This window comes from Hyperoodon ampullatus (genome assembly GCF_949752795.1).
Source record: "Hyperoodon ampullatus genome assembly, chromosome: 16".
NCBI lineage: Eukaryota > Metazoa > Chordata > Mammalia > Artiodactyla > Ziphiidae > Hyperoodon > Hyperoodon ampullatus.
This window is the reverse complement of record NC_136929.1, coordinates 72,695,570-72,709,353: the sequence shown is the minus strand read 5'-3', so window position 1 is coordinate 72,709,353 and position 13,784 is coordinate 72,695,570. Positions and strand designations below refer to the sequence as shown.

Sequence of the window (13,784 nt, the reverse complement as noted above, 5' to 3'; positions counted from 1 at the left end):
ATGTGTAACAGGTTAGAATATTTTCAAAATATATGTGATAAACCAAAATCCTGGTTAGACTGTTATGCTTCTCTCCCTTTTTTTTTTTTTTTTTGTATTATAGATCTGGGTGGCAAAACACAGAAGATAAGCTTTCCCTCCCAAAATGTTTGCAGGTGGGAGTCTGGGAAAGTTCCTCCAACAGACAAGCGATCTGCATTAGGGCGAAAAGGCAAGGGGTGTGCATGAAAAGAGAAGTTTCATATCCTCATGGTTTGTTCCATATTAGTCACAGACCAATTATCATCTCGGACTCAGAGGGGTAATGCCAGGCTATGGAAAACATCACGATAATAAATTGATTATTGGGCATTAAACTGTTGGATACGTAACGTGAACAGCTAATCCTTGAACAGGCCTTGCCTGTGCCAGGCATGATCCTAAGGGCCTTCCGAGCACCTCAGGTAGCCTTCCTAACAGTAAGGCTACTGTACGTACGGCTATACAGGTTCAGTAAGGCTCTACCAGTAAGGCTATACAGGTTCCCTGTAACCTCTCCCATCTCTCCAGTGAGGACTCTGATGTGCAGGGAGGGAGGTCTGATAACTTGCCCATTCTCCAGCGGGTTAAGTGGTAGTGGCGGGGGGGGGGGTGGGGTGCAGAAAGAATCCAGGTGGTGTGGCCCCAGCCCCAGCTCTGAACCACTCTGCCCCGCCTCCTATGCAAACTAAACCATTAGCAAAGGATGGCAGGAACATGGAGTTAGAAGACAGGACACGGGCTCCAATGCCCAGTGTGGCCTGTGGCCTGGACGTCCCTGGAACTCCCTGGGAACCTCAGTTTTTTCTTCCACCAAGTGAGTTTGACCCTGCTGGCGTTTCCAGCTCCAACATACTACAATTTTATATTTCCTGGCAATGACACCCAGTTGTGATGGAAGCCGAGACCTGTCACTGATGGACTATATTGAAGATTTAAATCAACAACTTGGGGGAGTGAATGCAAGGGGAGGAGACAGGGAGACGCCTCATCACATTTCAGGATTCAGGGTCAACAGGTGATACTGAAAATCACTCTGAACTCATTCAACTTGAGGACCATCACCACCAAACCCTTGCTGAGTCCCTACCTCTGCGTGATGGGCAGTGCTCGGTGCTGCCTGGGGACAGCCTGCACTTTCCTCTGAAAGCTCTAAGCTCTCAGGAGCCACTAGAGTTTTCCATGTGGGAAGTTTTTATCCAACTCTCAGACTCAGCACAGGCCTAAAGTTACTGCAGCTGGCATGTCACATTTTAGGGGTTTTATTAGATTTGACTCTGGATCTTTTTCCTTCTCTACATGCACAATTATACAACATAATATGAAGAAAATCTCATTTATAGCTTTTTTTTTCCCCTAAGAGGTTAAATTTGGATGCCCATCGGAAGATAAGCCTTTTGTTACAAGGAACATCCCAACTCAAACCAAAGCGATAGCTCTTAAATGCCTGGCGAGTCAGGTACCCTGCCTGACAGTTCTTCCTTCAGCAAAAATCTGCATTATTAATTTGTATACACGATAGAATTGGTTTTTCTGACATTTACAGACATTCGAATTTGTGGCAATACATAAAATTTTTCATGATTGTAGCTCTTTCATTATTCACACAGATTTATGCTCAAGACATTATCCTTTTAGTCCATTTAAGTACACGCAGGGGTATAACGCCTAACACTGACATAGTAAAAAGCTGTTACAGAAAAGTCCGCCGAGAAAGCCGAAATGTCTCTTAGATAACTATTCCAGAGACAGAAAACAACTCAAAATTCAGCATGCTCCCTTGTAGTAAAAATCTTGTGTGAAGAGCACTGCTCAGTTTTACCTTTTTTAAAGTAACAGTGATGTTGGGTGATGTAACCCGGCAGGGGATGACGACCTCCTTCCCTTCGGTCATATTTACAATTTCCGGGATTTCACTGTGCATCTCTAAGAAAGGTCTACCTGTATCTGAACAAGAAGAAAACGAAAACACATGAACATAAATGATTGTATTATGAACATGCAGACACTGCAGCTGGCGAGGCAGCATGGGCACCACCCGTTACATCATTCTCCTTTCAGGTAACCCATAAATCCACATTCTTCTCTTAGAATCTGGCGCTCTGTGTTTCTGTTTCTCTAAGAAAACCGAATTCCTTATTCAGGTCTTAGCCTTCCATCAGGGAGCCCTGATGCCCTACTTTGCAATTGTGACCTGGGGGGTGGGGGGAACAGTAAAGGTGAATATTCTGCATAAACTGCTTTCCACAGCTATGCTAAGTGCCTCAGGAAGCGCCCTCCAGAGCCTTTGTAAGAAGTCAGAGGGGGCGGGTACAAGGGCCCTCTGTCTTAGGAGCACAGATGACGGCGGATAGCAGCAAGCTGAGGTGTCAAGTTGGAGAGAGGATTAGCATTTGAATGACAGAAGCACATGCCTTCGCCGTTTTCTAGAGCTTAATGGCAGACTAATAAGATGAGAAGGTCCGAGCTACTTCGGGGGAGGGGCGGGCTAAAGGCAGGAGCAGCAGTGCGAATTCCGCGTTTATTTCACGTGTATGTGACATCCGTTTGTTTAGCAGGCGCTGCACGTCTACGAACAGCAAAGCATGCGGAAGTGACACAGAGAGGTCTGGAAAGGGCTTTACCTAATCACCGAGAGACCACCCTTAAAAGTACGGCATTGCCGACCACAAACTGGCACTTGCCATCTACCTTTACAAGGATTAAATCATGAGCCGCTGCCGCTGCTGAACTTCAACACCACCTGAAAGGAGCTCAGGGTGGAGATCAGGAATGAGGCGCTCTGTGCTCTGGGGAAAACTGGCAGAACAGGTCTTCAGATAGTTAGATATTTTATGAGCCCAATTTCTGCATCTCCTTGTATCTAGAAAAGCACTAAAATTCTTCAGGGTGACGTCTGGTCCTCTTGACTAGAGGCAGGCTTCTGCAAAAAATATGTGCTTGGTCACAGGTACTCCCTCTTCACACCAAAATCATATATATACCCACCTTCTCCCCTATCTCTTTGGAGCTGTTTCTCAGAGCTATCTGAAATGCTGCCTCCCGGGCTATAGTCCTCATTTTTGCCCCAGATGAAACTTAATTCACAACTCTCATGTTGTGCACTTGTTTTCAGTTGACAGAATTTTGCCAGTCTCAGGGGTCAGAAGGACTCAAACCACCCGAGCGGCTTCCCTGCAATACCTCTAGGGACCGGAATGAGCATCCTTTCAGCAACATTCTCACAGTCCACTGTGCCCTGGCCCTTGGGACGCCACTGACAACGATCCCTTCAGGAGATACTGTGCGCTCAGCTTCTCCCCTTGGCTCCAGCCTTCTGTGCCCAGGTGGAGAGAAGTCCTGTGAGGACTCTCTGTCTGGACCCTCACCTGCTTGCTGTGGTTTAGGAAGCTCATCCTGGATGCTGAATGGAGAACGAAGTGGAGAAAAACAAGAGCATGAAGGAGGCCATGGCTGCCTGGACTAAAGGGGGGCTGCAGACATTGTTATGGATTGAACTTTGTCCCCGCCCCCAAAATGATATGTTCTACCCCCCCAGTACTTCAGAATGTGACCTCATTTGAGTCAAACAGGGTCACTGCCAATAGAATTACTTCAGTTAAGTAGGGTGGGACCCTAATCCAATATGCCTGGTGTCCGTATAAGAAGACGGCCACGTGAGGACAGACATACAGGGAGAACGCCACGTGGGGACAAAGCAGAAGGGGAGCGATGCAGCTGCAGGTCAAGGATCGCCACCCCCAGAAGGTAAGGAGAGCCAAAGAAGGATCCCCTACAGGCTTCAGAGGGAGCATGGCCCTGCTGCCATCTTGAGTTTCTAGAATGTGAGACAATAAAGCTCTGTAGTTTTAAACCCTCCTCCCCGCCCCCCCCCCAAAAGTGACAACGCTGTAGCCTGCTGAAGGTGAGAAAGCGTGACATACACTAGAGGGGGCCCTAGAGAGACCGATCGCCACAGCCTATCTTGGATGCCCTGAGACACAGATCCCTACTGGTCGTCTGGGAAGCCTCGCTGGGCCAGCCCTTCCTGCTTCTACCGTCTGCGCCCCAGCCCGTCTCAGCGGCTTTGCCAACATCCCCAGGACTCTTGTCTTACAGCACTTATAACACTTCTTCTCTGGCTACACATGGGATGATGAATTCCTAGGAGAGGAAACAGACCGTATTCATCTCTGCCTCATGTGTATTAAGTGAATGAACACATGAATGAATTGCTCTCCAACCCTGTCATTTTACAGATGAGAAAACAGAGGCGTAAACAGGTATAGTGCCTTGTCTCGCTGTGAACAGAGCCAGGCCCAGAGGCCACTTTCTCCTGAGCTCCAGCCCAGGGCTCCTTCCCTGCCCCCATCCCCTCATCACTGGGCCCGCCTCCCCCCATCATAGGAAGGGCCTTCGTGGCAACTGTTTTTCAGAGATAGGATGATTGTCTCAGTTCCCATGTGCTATGCCACACTACCCAGTGTTGGAGGAATTCTGAGAGGTCGCTCACCGAGGGACAGGGCTGGGGTGGGGGCAGGCTTTGAGACGGGCCCAGCATGAGGCTTAGAGTCAGGATGGATGGGTGGCGGGGAGGCAACAGATCTTGGTTAAGAGCACACACATTAGGAGAATTCCCTGGCGGTCCAGTGGTTAGGACTCTGCGCTTTCACTGCCGCTGAGGACGCGGGTTCAATCCCTGGTCTGGGAAAGCCACAAGGTGTGGCCAAAAAAAAAAAAACCACACACACTTTATAGCCGGGGTTCAAATCCTAGCTCCATCCCTTCCTAGCTGTGAGCCTGTGGGAAAACCGTTCTACCCTCTGTGCCCCATTTGTAACATCTGCCTCAAAGGGTTACTATGAAGGTGACATGAATTCATACATGTAAAGCACTTAGAATGGTACCTGGCAGACAGTACAATACTATGTATGTGTTAGCCGTTAATTTTCTTCTTCTTACGAGAGATTTGGACTTACGGAGAGAGGGTGGTTAGGATATATGAAAATCCTGAATCATACTCATGATCTAAACTATAAAAAGTACAAATCTATATTCATATAATGGCATAGAAAAAAGGCAAAATGAATACACTAACATGTTAGCAACGATTATCTTTGAGTGTTATGGGTCGTTGTTATTTTCTTATTTACCTTCTGTATTTGTCAGATTTTCTAGAATGATCATGTATTATTTTATAATAAGATTCAAAATTATTGCCTTTAAGTCTCAAATTCTAAGGCACCATCCAGTTTTACTTGAGGAAAACTATACATTTTGTATTTGATTTACTTCGGTTTTGCCCAGTATTCTAGAAGGAGACATTAACTACCACATTTGTAGTTACATGTCTGTTAGGAAGGCTCAGTGGGTGTAGCATCTGGAGAGAGGAAAAGTTAATTATACAGAGACAAAGATTCACTTATCAGCACGAAATTCCTCCCCTGAATAAAATTGCTGAGCTAGACATCCAGGCAGGGACTATTGGGACTTGATCATTCCTTTCCTTCCTCCTGTGAGTCTATATTTTTGTCTCCTTTGTGAGTCCCAAGGTAAACACAAACACCAGGAAATGGTTTAATTCACGTAACCAAACGGTAAATCCTTCACATTTAATTTACTGTCTCCTTAAGCAACCATTTTCAACAAAGGACACGGGCATAAAAAGTTCCTGCAGGAAACAGTAGACCTCAGTGCAGTCATTTTTAGGCCTATGAATGCCAACCCCAAATGAAAATAGAAGCGGCTAATGCAACGTGCCTTTGAATTTTGCCTTTCCCTTGCTCACTTTGGATCCCTCAAACACTTGAATTTTATGATAGCTACTGGCCTTTAAAAGCCAATACCAATTTTAGCGCTGGGCCCACTGTTCAGAAATATCAGAACTTCAATGATTTGTGTCCATCCCAGCACAATTCAAAACACATCATCTATAGCACAGTTAATCGTGGCATTTTAAATCCGCTATGTTTGCAAATGTAGATACACACCCATACACCCACACACAGAATATTCTCCAGGCTTATTAATAGTATATTTCCTCTGCAATTTGTTTCAAGGAAGGGCTAAGAATGAACTTGCCTGACATATTATAATACAAACATTTTCTGTTTTGTAGGACCACAGTTACAGAAGAGGTCAAGGTTCCATTAATATCACCAGTAAAACCACTTACTATTCCCAAAGGACGCATTTGTCTTTGTCACAGAATTAAAAATGACTTCCAAACGCAGCCAGCGCTGCAGAGTGGTTTCCTGAGACCAAATTGGCTGGCTGTTGAAAGAGTGAGGAAGAGCTGCTCCAGAGACTGCCGGTGTACCCGCGGTGCAGACACACTGTCACCAGGGACTCATGCCAACACCAGCGACGGGGAGGTCATGCCACCCTCCCCTCTCTGAACTCTTAGAACTCAAAGCAGTGACAGGAAACTGGCACAGAATATGAGGTTTTCTCATCCAGTGGGAGTAGCTGGGCTGTCATCTTTCAGGACAACAAGCAGGCGAGGACATAGGGAAAGGAAAGATCAAACAGGGATCCTTGTTCAGAATGGTATTACATGTTTTTTCCTTTTAAAATCTGTAATCACTCTGGCACATCAGGGCACGCAGACACAGAGGCCCCAGCACGGCAATCCTCATGCCACTCCATTTCCCAATGGCATCGCCTGGGAGTTCTTCTACTGGGTTTGGAGCAAGTGAATGACCCAAGGATTTTAGGGAGCTTTTCAGACTTGAAGAGGAGTTCAAGAGTAAACATCTTGTTTCCTAGCACTTGTTCATTCCCATGATTTTCATAAACTTTTTCTTGATTTCCTTTCCCTTTAATTTCATTTTCCTTACCTATAAGTCCTGGTCAGGAGGACTTCTAGTTATTTTCAAGGAGGATGTGATTTTAATTTATTGAGGACGAAGTGAAGAAGATAAGAAACTAATTAACCAATCCCATGAAAAGGATTCTACCTAGACATGAGAGTTTTCACATCGTGCAAGTCTTTGTGTTGTGGACCATTCCTAGTGCTCAAGGAGAGTTTGTTGACTAGTGAAGTAGTTCATTTGAAATATGAGCAAAAAAAAAAAAAAAAGAAAGAAAGGAGGCAATTTCTTCTTGACTTTCATTGCCCATCAAAGCTTTTGAGAATTCAAAAAAGAGCTTTGGAGCAACCACAAGAAAGCTGAAATAGCTATACTAATATTAGATAAAATAAACTTCAAAACAAAGTATGTTACTAGAGATAAAGAGGGCATTTTGTAGTAATTATAGGGTCAATCTAGCAGGAAGATACAATAATTATAAATATATATGCAACTAACAACAGAGCGCCAAAATACATGAAGGAAAAACTGACAGAATTGAAGAAAAATAGAAAATTCAACAATAACAGATGAAGATTTCAATATCTTACTTTCAATAATGGACAGAACAACTAGACAGATGATTGAAAAGGAAAGAGAGGACTTGAACAACACATAACCAACTAGACTTAACAGATATAAACAGAACACTCCACCCATCACAGCAGGATATACATTCTTCTCAAGTGCACATGGAACATTCCCCAGGATAAACTACATACTAGGTCATAAAACAAACTTCAATAAATTTAAAAGGATATAAATAACACAAAGTATGTTCTCTAACTACAGTGGAATGACATTAGAAACCAATAAGTGAAAGAAACTTGAGAAACTCACAAATATTTGGAAATTAAATAACACACTCCTAAGTATCTAATGAATCAAAAAAGAAATCAAAAGGAAAATTAGAAAATACTTAGAGAATGAAAATAAAGACACAACATACCAAAACTTATGGGATGGAGCTAAAACAATGTTTACAGGGAAATTTACAGTGGTATGCTTATGTTGAAAAAGGGAGAGAGATTTCAAGTCAATAACTATCTTATACCTTAGAACTCTAGATAAGGAACAGCAACCTAAACCTAAAGAAAAGAGAAGGGAGGAAATAATAATAAAGATTAGAGTGGAAATTAGCAAACCAGAGAACAGAAAAACAATAGAAAAAATTCCATGAAACCAAAAGCTAGTTTTTTGAAAAGACGAACACAATTGACAAACCTTTTGCCAGACAAGCCAAGAGAAAAGACAAACTAATAAAATCAGAAAAGAAACTGTAGATATTACTACGAACATTACTAAAATAAAAAAAGCATTATAAAGGAATAGTATAACTGTATGCCAATAAATTAGGTACCAGATGAAATGGACAAGTTCCTAGAAAGACAAAAACTACTGAAAGTAGCTCAGCAAGAAACAACCTGAATACACCTGTAAGTAAAGAGATTAAATTAGTAATCAAAACACTGTCTACAAAGAAAAACCCAGGCCCAGATGGCAAGTGAATTCTATCAGACATTTAAAGAAATAATACCAATTCTTCACAAACTTTTCTTAAAAAATAGAACAGAAGGGAAAACTTCCCAATTCATTTTATGAGGCCAGTATTACCCTGATACCAAAACCAAAGACATCACAAGGAAACTACAGGTCAATATCTTTTATGAATGTGGATGCAAAAAACTCAACAAATTCCTAACAAACTCATTACATATAAAAGAATTATGTACCATAACCAAGTGGGATTTGTTCCCGGAATGCAAGGTTCGTTTAACCTCCAAAAATCAGTGTCATTAATATACCATATCAATACAATAAAAAAACCTACATGATCATTTCACAAGGTGCAGAAAAAGCATTTGACAAAATCCAAACCCCTTTCATGATAAACACAGTCAACAAACTAGGAATAGAAGGGAACTTCCTCAATCTGATAAAGGGCATACACCAAAAAAACCTAACAGCTAACATCACACTTAATGGTTAAATACTGGATGCTTTCCCCCTAGGATTAGGTACAAGGCAAGGTTGTCCACTCTCACCACTTCTATTCAACATTGCATTAGGGGTTCAATGGCTATAATGGCTATTACGAAAACTGCTGCAATAAACATTCCAGCCAGTGCAATTAGGCAAGAAAAAGAAATAAAGGGCACCCAGATTTGAAAGGAACACATTTTCTCTATTTTCAAATGACATGATTTGTATATAGAAAATCCTAAGGAATCTACTAAAAAACTATCAATTGGAACTAGTAAATGAATTCAGCAGATTTCAGGATTCAAGATCAACATACAAAAAAGAATTATGTACCTCTATGTACTTGCAATGAACAATCTGAAAATAAAATTTTAAAAATTCATTTAAAATAGCGTCAAAAAGAATAAAACACTTAGGAATATACTTAACAAAAGAAGTGTGAAACTTAATGCTTTGAAAACTGCAAAATGTTGTGGAAAGAAATTAAGGATCTAAAAAACTGGAAAAATCTCCAATGTTCGTGAATTGGAAGCCTTAATATTGTTAAGATGGCAGTGCTCCTCAAATTGATCTGTAGATTCCACACAATCCCTATCAGAATGCCAGCTGACTTCTTTGTAGAAATTGACAAGCTGATTCTAAAATTCAGAATTGAAAGGGATCCAGAAGTGCCAAAACAATCTTGAAAAAGAACAAAGTCTGAGGACTTGCTCTTCTCAATTTCAAGAGTTACTACTAAAATTATAAACAACAATGATTAAGACAGGATTGTACTGGCATAAAGACAGACATATAGATCAACGGGGTAGACTAAGAGTCCAGAAATAAGCCCACGAGTCCACGGTCAGTTGGTTTTCGACAAGGCTGTCAAGACCATTCAATGGGGAAAGATCTGTCTTTTCAACAAATGGTGCTAGGGCAACTCCATGTGCAAAATAGAATTGGACTTTTATGTCACACCATATATAAATATGAACTCAAAATGTATCAAAAGATTAAGTTTAAGAGGTAAAACTGTAAAACTCTTAAAAGAAAGCACAGAGGTAATCTTCATGATCTCAGATTTGGCACTGGATTCTTATATATGATACAAGCAACAAAAGAAAAAAATAGATCAATTGGACTTCATCAAAATTTAAAACTTTTGTGCTTCAAAGAATACTACCAAGAAAGTGAAAAGAGAATGCCCAGAATGCGAGAAAATATTTGAAAAGTATCTATCTGATAAGAGATTTGTATCTAGAATATATATTTATATATCTAGAATACATTAAAATCTAGGCATAGATATATGTATCTTAATACACATCTCTAAATTATATGCCTAGAGTATAAAATATATATTTATAATATATATATTTATAATATATAACTATATAAAATATATTAATACATATTAACAACAAAAAGTTGAAGAACTCTTACAACTCAGTAACAAAGACAAATAACCCAATTTAAAAAATGGAAAAGGGATCTGAATAGACATTTCTTCAGAGAAGATGTACAAATAATCAATGAGCACATGAAAAGATGCTCAGCATCCCAAGCCATCAGGGAAATGCACATCGAATCCACAATGAGATATTGCCTCATATGCACTAGGATGGCTACAACAGAAAGAAATGATAACAATTATTGGTGAGAATTTAGAGAAACTGGAACCCTCATAAGCTGCTGGTGGGAACGTAAAATGGTGCAGCCACTTTGGAAAACAGTCTGGCAGTTCTTCAAATCGTTAAGCATACAGTTACCATATGACCTGGCATTTCCTCCCCTCGGTATCTACCCTAGAGAATAAAAACTTATATACACACAAAAACTTGTATAACGAATGTTTATTGCAACATTATTCATAATAGCCAAAAGATGGAAACAATTCAAATGTCCATCTACTGATAAATGGATAGCTAAAACGTGGGAGACCCATACAATACAGTGGAATATTATTTGGCAATTTAAAAAAATGAAGTGCTGATGAGAACCCGCTGTATAGCACAGGGAACTCCACTTCACTTCGCTGTACAGTAGAAACTAACAACATTATAAAACAATTATACCCCAATTAAAAAAATAAATGAAGTGCTGATACATGGTACAGCACAGATGAACCTCAAAACATTATGCTGAGTGAAAGAAGCCAGCACATATATGTGAACACTGGTGATGTGGTAATGGCTACATATGTCTGTCTGTGTGCTAAAGAAAATTAAATTGTACAATTTAAAAAGCTGAATTGTATGGTATGTGAATGGTATCTCAAAAAGCTTATTTTGAAAGAAAACAGAACTTTGGGCTCTTTCTCAGAAATGGTGACCCACTGTTTCCTGAGCTGGAGCTTTTCCTGAAGATCATCCAGTGCAAACTCCTTACCTTCTGGGTCTTTTCAACCTTTCTCTCCCATTCCCGTTTGCATTCGAGGAGGCCACTCACACAAAAAAAGGAATTTTCTCCTGTGACAAAGTCATTTTGATTGTAAACATGTAGTTTAGTTCCCCTTGGCAGCCCCAGGTCAGCAGGGAGCATAGTGAAACATCTCTGCCTTCATTCAGCTGGGAGGTTACTACTTGCCTGGTGTATCTGAGTATTATGGTCCACACAGTATTTCCTAGTGAGTTATCCCAGTTATCAGTCAGATCTTCATCTTGATCAATTAAAGCACCTCAAAAGAAAAGAAAGAAAAAGAGAAAGCTAGGAAGGAAGGTAAGAAGGAAGAGAGGGGAGAAGGAATGGAAGGATGGATGGATGGATGGATGGATGGATGGATGGATGGATGGATGGATGGATGGAGGAAGGAAGAAAAGACGTAAGGAAGGAAGCAAATGAGACAGAAATAAAGGAGAAAGGAAAGGAGAAAGCAAGCAGCTCTGACGGACAACCACAACTCCTTCTTCTACTGCCAAGATGTGGGGCCATGTCCCAAGTTCTGTCATTCCCAGCTCTGCCTCTGAATCATAAAGCTGTAAAACTGTTAAGGGACTCGTATGATACCCTAACACTGACTCTCATGTTGTAGAAGAGGAAACTGAGCCCCAGAGAGAAGGAGAGACCTTCCCACAAGCACAGGAATCGTACAAATGGCTGAGCCACACCTGCATTCAGGTGTCCTGGTCCTAGACCATCCTCTCTCCACCACACCAAAATCCAGCCCTGACCCTCCTGAATGACTTGGGAGTGACAACTACACCTTCAAATACCCGACCAATGGGATGGAAGGAAGGAAGCGTGGAGGGAAGGGAAGATGGCACCGAGACAGGGACAACATGGGATCTTCTGGCAGCTCAGAAATATGAAATGACAGACTGGTAAGAAATTCTCCCTATGAACATCAAGCCTGAGTCATTGGACCCTCTGCTTAGCTCTCTCTGCTGTAAGGTGCTGGGGGTTCTTTGGGGGGGGCCTCTGTGACCACCTCAGGACCAAGAGCAGACAAACCAGAGAAAGTCCTGTCCTATGGAGCCTAGAGATGGAAGTCCTTCCAAGCGGACAGTCATCCTCCAGTGCAGGGGGGTGCTTGCTTGCTGGGACACAGGTTCTCCTAGAGGGCAGCTGCCCATCAGGAGAACATTCCCTCCAGGGTCATGCACTGTAGGAGTCGGGAACCAGGGTTCTGTTGAGGTCAGGCACTGCCACCCTACGACGCTCTGGGGCTCAATTTCCTCTAGAAAATGTGACAGGCACTTTCCTGCCCCCAAACCTGTGATTTGTTATGCATGCACGTGAAATGTCCACACTGGGAGAAGCACACTGACATCCCTCCGGGGGGGGCGGGGGGGAGAGGCAGGGAAGGCAAAGGGGGCGGGGTAGCCGTATGCGAGGCAGTAGGGGTGGTGGCCTGTTGAGAATGTGAGGCCATGTCTGGAAGGGGCAGTCCCTGCTTGCTGCAGCTAGCTGTTGCCAAGTGGGAATACAGGCCAGCGTGGCTCGAGTTTCCAGTTTTTAAAGATAAGTAGGAAATCAGATTTTTATGTGAACTCCTCCAATTATCAACTACTGGCAGCGAAAAGCACTACGCCTGCCAATCAAAACGTATGTCAGCTGCATCTGGCCCGAACACTTCCAGTCTGCAGCCCGTCACTGCCCTCCATGGCCCCCCACACAAAGTTCCAAGGGAGTCATGGGTGGGGAATCTCAGCAAGGCCTTGTTGCCAAGAGCAGGCACCTCAGAGTCAACCAGACCTGGGTCCAAAGCTTGACTTGGGAGCTTACACAAAGTACCCAAACTTGAATGTGGTATTAAATTTCTTCAACTTTCCTGTAGAAGGAGACTGATAACAGAATTTTTCCCGTTGGGTTTCAAGGATGAAATGAGATGATGTATGGTAATGAACCTCAGCCAGGGATCAATAAATGATAGAGATGCACACTAGGCCCTACCCACATCTCAACAGTGGAAAGGCCTTGGGGCATCAGCTTATCCAATCCCACCAAGTGAGCACCTGTGCTGTGCTTGAAAACCTAGACGCACGGGGAACTCACCACCTCCCAAGACAGGTCGTTCCACTGTTGGATAGCTTTAGACGTTAGACAGTGTTTTCTTACATCGAGCTGAAATCTGCCTGTCTTGACTTCTTTCATTCTTAAATAGTAGCTCTGCCATCTAGGATTATAAAGATGAAGCTTAATCTCTTTCCCACATAGGAAAACTTTGAAGGAGACAATCACACACTCGTGTCTCCTATTTTCCCACCTAATTCTTTACTTTTTTAAACATTTCTGTTCCTTTAGTTGTTCCTTGCCAGTGAAAATAAGAAAACCATCAAATTACTTAACACCCACAACCCAGTGGGGCAGGTACCCATTTTACAGATGAGGAAAATGAAGTTTGGGGGACAGGTTAAGGAATTTGCTCGGAATTCCTGTCTTCATTGTCCCTCTTGAAATGTAAACTAAACAGTATGACTAGCACCACCTTTATTCTGAACCCCATCTATTTGTTAATGCAGTTCAAGGCTG

General features: G+C 42.4%; 1 protein-coding gene across 1 annotated transcript in view; it reads right to left on the bottom strand.

Annotated features, from left to right (window-relative positions):
* The window catches only part of FLT1 (fms related receptor tyrosine kinase 1), a gene marked incomplete at its 5' end in the record, with an annotated part of 171,621 nt that overhangs the window by 118,745 nt on the left and 39,092 nt on the right, over positions 1-13,784 (bottom strand). The window contains 1 exon segment of the mRNA XM_079721561.1: positions 1,841-1,965. Within this exon segment, the coding sequence (XP_079577687.1) occupies positions 1,841-1,965 (125 nt within the window).